We start from the raw sequence: 6,233 nt of genomic DNA, 5'->3' as shown, positions 1-6,233 counted from the left end.
CAATAAAGATTTTAAACCAATTAAGTAGCCTAAAAGCATATCTATTTCCCTTAGGGCTCAATGGGTCTTGAAAAGCTAGGAAAACCCAATGGTTTCAAATCCTGTCTCCCTCCACACACCCCACAGCCAACAACTGTACTCGACCTTCTCCTTTCTAACTATTCTGTCATCTTTAGCTCTTAATTCTGGTGGAGCAGCTGTGTAAATACAGCTGGAACTAAGAAATCATAATCTTCACAACTCAGGGATTATCATCTCTTACCTTCCTGAGCTGTTTGCAAGCAGGTATTTAGTCTGGAAGCACCGTCTGGCCTCCCTGCCTGCTTTTTCTCCTTAGATTTTGGGTTTGCCTTTGAATAAAATCAGTATGTGAATACTCAGTGACTGTGCCATTTGCCAGGCCCCGTGGCAAGCAGGGAGGCTGCCGGCAGCATCGCCCAGCCACAGCACAGGTGCCTCAGACCACTCACAGCCAGCACCAATAAAACAGGACACCAACAGGGAGGAACCTTAAGTCCTTAATTTGCTGCTTGGGATTTTTTTCAGCTAGGACTTTGAAACTGCAGTTTTTGCTTCTTTACAACTGGTTTAAGATGACTGACTAAGGCTTTAAAGAAGGGCAAGGTACCAGTTACGTGTCACCCCTTTATTTTGTTCTCAGATAGGTAGGATGGCTGTAGGAGCCCATATGACAACCCCAGGCATCACCCTGCCGTGAAGTCAGGCTGTGTGCTTCCCTTCAGTTTAAAAACACATGCAAGTTTATCCATGCGGCTCTGCAGTCTCGTACTGCTCCTAAAAATAATCACAGCCTGCAGAGCAGCGTGAGAGGGGCAGGCCTTCACATACCTATGTCAGTCAGGATTAAAAAATAAATAAATAATAAAATGCTTTCCTCATCCCCCAGACTAAACCAAACAGGAGACGACACCCATTCACAGCTCCCTACACATCCCTTCCAGCAGCAACAAGAGTTGTTTTGGCTCAGGGACACCAGGCTATCGGCTGTCAGAGCGGGGCTATAAGCTGTGACTCTGTCAAAAGACGAGTCACCCAACAGTAAAGTGAAAACACTGATCCAAAAAGCACTGATTCATGCCTAGATTTCTCTCTCAAAAGAAGTTAAAGGAAGATAGCATTATGAATACATTTGCTAGCCTTCATGCATTGCAATCTGCACAGCTGAATCAAGACTGCATGGTAAGGTTGGTGCCCTATATATAGTGTATGCAGACTGCCTACATTTTCCACACTCTGCCTTACCAAGTCCTTCTTTGTAGTATCAATTCAGTATCTAAATCCTCCTCCGATGCCAGAAATGACACTCTCCTCTCAACAAAAAGTTTCAGCCAGGCACTAATTAACACCCTGCTATCTGCAAACAAATGATCCAAGGTGCAGATAAACCCCCACAAGAAGGCAGAGGTGCCTTCACACAGGCCTGCTGAGGTCCAGAAGGGCTCGCTAGCCCCGACCAGACTGCCTTCACCTCCTCGCTGCTCTGTGACAGCTGCGTCCCAGGTAATAAACTCCTGCAGGACCGAAGTGCTGTGTAAGGTGGTGCAGAAGCACCTCTCTAAGTCAGGCTGGGAACCGTGGACTGGCTGTGGGTACTGCTTTCCACACATGAAGGATCAACCAGGATAGGATAGAACATTAAAATTTGAAGAGAGAAAGGTTTCACCTATCACCTGGCTGAAAAACAGTATTTATATTTTTTTCAAATGTAAATGCACATTCAGTGCAACACAACTTAAAAGTGACGACAAGAACTTGAAGGAGTCTCACCATCCTACAGTACTTTTTCTAGCTGAAAGTCATAAGCTAATACGCAGCCACGCAGCTAGAAAACAGAGACCAGATCCTGAAGGCTGGTTAACTTTAAAAGAGTGCATGCGCATAAACAGCTGAGGCAATGCCATACCAACTTTTGTAAGCTAAGACAACAGTTATAAGGTTACGAGACCTTGTGGTTTGTTCGTTTTTAACAGTGCTGCACCGATTTAAATGCAATTCCATACCTCCTTAAAGTAGCAGCAGTTTAAGATATTTAACTTGTCTAGTGCCTTGAAGAACAGTGTCATTTGTAGCCCATTTCAGCAAAAATTATTTTAAAATTTAAGTTGTGTAATTCCAGCATTGTAACAAAATTACACCTGCTTATTCAGCTCCTCTAAAGACTTTCTTACACATACCAGTATTTAGGCCAGAACTGTCAATTCATCGTATGGAAGAGAGTGATCCCAGGCTGACAGAACTATGCCAGCAGAAACTCAGTCAGCTAAGATACCAAATGCTCTACTGCAATCACCACTTTGTTCATAGTTGAAGACTTTGTCATAGTAATACAAAACACAGTTTTGGAGGTACAGCTACATTTGTGTATTTTACTCTGAACAGTTACTGTAATATTCCAGCAAAACAGTTCTAGTACAGATAAAGGTATAGCTTGGACGTAAAACTCATCCCCCACTCAGTTTTCTACTTGCAAGTCAGTATTAAATATCACAAGATAACAAACATGACATTTTAGAAACAGTACTCTCCACCTTCTCTTGCTTCTTCCTCCAGAGTGCTAGAGTACAGATCAGTCACATCTTTGTATTTAAAATCATTCACTGAAGTTTTTATACACAGAAGAGTTTAGGGAGACTGTCACCAGATAAACACTAGCATGTTTAATATGCAGAGCAAGATATGATTGACTTTTTCAAGCAGGATGCCTTTTCAACTATTCCCAATAGAAGCCTCATAAATACTCAAAATGAAGCCATTATTACTTGGTATTGTACAGTTTGTTTACTGGGTACAAAGAGCCAGCCTGTCATCTCACCTTCCTCACCCTAGTAGTACTGTGCACCTGATAGGAAGGAAAATGTTAGCCAGATTATACCAATTACACCCCAAATTCATAGCGCTCAGCATCACTAATACAGCTTTTTCTCAAGACTGACTGTTAGTAACCTACATTTTGGTATGCCATCAGTTACATAAACAGAAATGAAAATACCAGGTTTTTGAGATAGGTTTGGATATTCTTGTTCGAACTTAGCAATTTTGATTCGCAGGCTAAATGTCTTGTCTATGTTCAGGTCCTGAAACTAGTTAGAAGCTTCCGTATCTCTTGCCACATTCTACTCACTGCCGTAAAATCCGAGGAGGAAATTCACCCAAGGCTTAACTACATGTGAATCCCTCAGACAGCTTCAGATAGATGAGCCTGAAGATACTAAACTAAGTACCACCTGTGAGTACGTGATAAATGCCCAACATCGCCTATTAAACATTGCACGTAACACAAAATAGGTTCAGCTAGAGAAAAGATTTTTCAAATTATGCAAGATCCATCACTTCAGAAAGGAGTTGCTGCAGTTAATATTTCTTCTGTGAATATACAGACATGCCATTGATTTAAAGTTTTTAATGAGATACCTGCAATTTATAACACCATGACATTTATGAGCCTCACCATATTTGTAAGACTTTGGTTTTCAACAGAAATAGCTCTACTGTTATTAGAATCAATACGTGCACAGAGGTTGATGAGAACGTACTGCTGCAGTACAAGAAGTCAGACACCTTCTCTCTGCAGGCTTGTTTTGAATTGTTTATTAAGGTTTAAGAAGTCATCCACATTTCTATAAATATAGACATTACTTGAGTAAGTGACTTACAATGTCACCAGTGCAGGTACATATATAACCAACATACAAAAGCTCCACTGGAAGCTACTTCAGTTTATTCAAAAAGGACCAAGATGTCATTAAAAAAACCAGCTGTCCCTTTCAGTTATTGAAGACACTAAAGTGCATTTTTGGTTACCTCCTGGACGAACAGCTGCTGGTTAAAAAGTTTGATTATTTTTTTAAACATATCTAAGTTACATTGACTGACATTCAGGTTTGTAGCTGTCATCCTCCTGATACATGGCAGCAGGTAAGAAAAAATGTATTACTTCGCTGGTTGAGTAAAAGGAGGAAATAGATTTTGCTTTTTGTTTTGTTTTTTTTTTTTCCACTTTTTTTAATTTGGTATTTCCAACAAAAGTTTAAAGAGAATCTAACATTCTGATGAATTTTTACAGCACCACTAAAGTTAGTCTTAAAAATCCAGGCTCTGTTTTAGCCCTTTAAATTGCTAGCCAAGTATCTAAAGAGTCACTTGAAGCTCTGTACCAATAAGAAAAACTACCCTCCTTTTTCCGTCAAGCATTATCCTGCCCAGTTAACACTGTTTGCACACTCTGTAAACAAGAACAGCTTAAAGCATAATTAAAGCAGAACACACTCCCACCTTGAAAATCTTCTTCCCCCAATCCCCTCCCTCCCCCGCCCCCGGTAGTGTCATATGTTTTGAGTGTATAAAGCATTATTACATTCCTAACCACAAAATACTTTAAGAGTCACGATAAAAAAAAGCATACGTTGAAAGTGACATAGCAATACCACTTTAATAAAATGGGGTATTTTGGGGAGATACAAGATGTGCTCTGCTAATTTTAACTCCATCTTTACTTCATTATAATTTTGTTTTATTGCCAGAAAAGTCACCAGTAGAGCGAAGAACGCTGCACTGGTTAGAACCACAACAGCCAGAGTTGTTCTTTACAGCTCCTTTGCTGCAATTAATTTACTTTTCACTTGATAGTAGGAGGACATAATACTCATCATTCAGAAATAAATTACTAATTTTGAGTAATAGTTTAAACCTGATTAGCACTGTGTAATGATGAATGGCTACTTCTAAAAAATAAAAACCTTACATACCAAAAACATGCTATATGTTGGGAAACCACCACTTTTCCATGCTCCAGCGTGTTGTTTACATTTTTACTTGTCAAAAAGTCTTTCTTTTATCAGTTGAAGAATCCACAGCACTTGAATTCCAAGTATTTGAACTGAACGTGATTCAATTTCAAAAAGTGCCAAATTAAAGAAAAAAAACCTACATATGTAGCCAAGCTTTCATAGAAATCCCCAAACAAGATAAAAACCAGCCTCTCAAAATAATGGGTTACTAGCTTCATACATGTTTTTAAAGCTGTATAATGTTCACCAGAACACTCCACTTACAAGCATTAGAAGTTTAAAAAACACAGAACACCTTCAATGCAGATTGCTTGCAGAGGGCACCCTCAAACATATGAATACAACACTAAGCAGAAACCCCTCATTTTATTTGGCTATTTAGACATCCATGTCACATATACCCACCCATCCATTTCCTGATAGAATTACATCATCTATTAGGGCTTCTGAAATAATGCAGAGCCATAAAACTCAGAAGAGACTAGTTAAAAAAAAAAAAAATTCCATAACTGCACAGCCTTCCACACAGCAAGGTTGTGCAACTGATTGTTTAACATAACTAAGCTTAACACCATCCAAACAAGCAGGCCTGGGTTTGGAAGCTGTCTTACGTCAAATTTTGACCATGTAACTACTCTAAAATAGAAAGGTCAAAATAGAACTCATCTCTTCTTTTTCTGCTGCCTCAACATTTTCCTTCGCTTAATTATCATATCATGTAGTTTCTCCAGTCCCTCTTTGAGTCCATCTCCAATGATTGCACAGGTAGGCTGCAAATGCCAGGGAGTCGAAGAACTCAGCTCACTCATTGCTAACATTTTCTCGATTTCAGAAAGGGAGAGAGAGTTCCTCAAGTCCTGCTTGTTAGCAACGATTAGGACAGGCACTCCTTGATTTTCAGATATCCTAGTAATTTTATGAAGTTCTGTTTTGGCCTCCTCCATTCTCTCAACATCGACAGAGTCCACCACAAACACAATGCCATCGGTGCACCTTGTGTACGACTTCCACAGCGGCCTTAGCTTCTCCTGGCCGCCCACATCCCAGAAGTGGAAAGTGACCGTTTTCGAGTTGCCCAGCGTCACTTTGATTTTCTCCGTATTAAATCCTTTAGTGGGGACAGTGTTGACGAACTCATTGAACTGCAGCCTGTAGAGCACGGTCGTCTTTCCAGCGGAGTCCAGTCCCAAGATGACAATGTGGAAACTCTGGAAAGAAGGCAGGCTGGAGAGGATCGGCGTCTGGTCCGAGAGTCCATTCCCCATTGCCAGAAGGGAAGGTGACAGCAGGCTGCCACGAGCTGAGGCCGGCTCCCACGGCTACGCTCGCCGCCGCGCTAGGCTCGGATCCTGCCAACGACACAAGCGGCATTAGCCCACGGCTGACCCCCCCTCCGCCTCGCCCGGGGCTTCACGGCCACCACGC

General features: G+C 41.1%; 1 protein-coding gene across 1 annotated transcript in view; it reads right to left on the bottom strand.

Annotated features, from left to right (window-relative positions):
• Nucleotides 1–2,658: 2,658 nt before the first annotated feature.
• The window catches only part of ARL4A (ADP ribosylation factor like GTPase 4A), a 5,298-nt gene continuing 1,723 nt past the window's right edge, over nucleotides 2,659–6,233 (bottom strand). The window contains exon 2 of the mRNA XM_009281032.2: nucleotides 2,659–6,157. Coding sequence (XP_009279307.1) covers nucleotides 5,471–6,073 — 603 coding nt within the window. The 5' untranslated portion in view covers nucleotides 6,074–6,157 and the 3' untranslated portion in view covers nucleotides 2,659–5,470. The remainder of the gene's footprint in view (nucleotides 6,158–6,233) is intronic.

Source organism: Aptenodytes forsteri, unplaced genomic scaffold (genome assembly GCF_000699145.1).
Source record: "Aptenodytes forsteri isolate BGI_AS27 unplaced genomic scaffold, ASM69914v1 Scaffold292, whole genome shotgun sequence".
Taxonomy (NCBI): Eukaryota; Metazoa; Chordata; class Aves; order Sphenisciformes; family Spheniscidae; genus Aptenodytes; species Aptenodytes forsteri.
The sequence above is the reverse complement of the archived record's forward strand: the minus strand, read 5'-3'. Positions and strand labels throughout refer to the sequence as shown.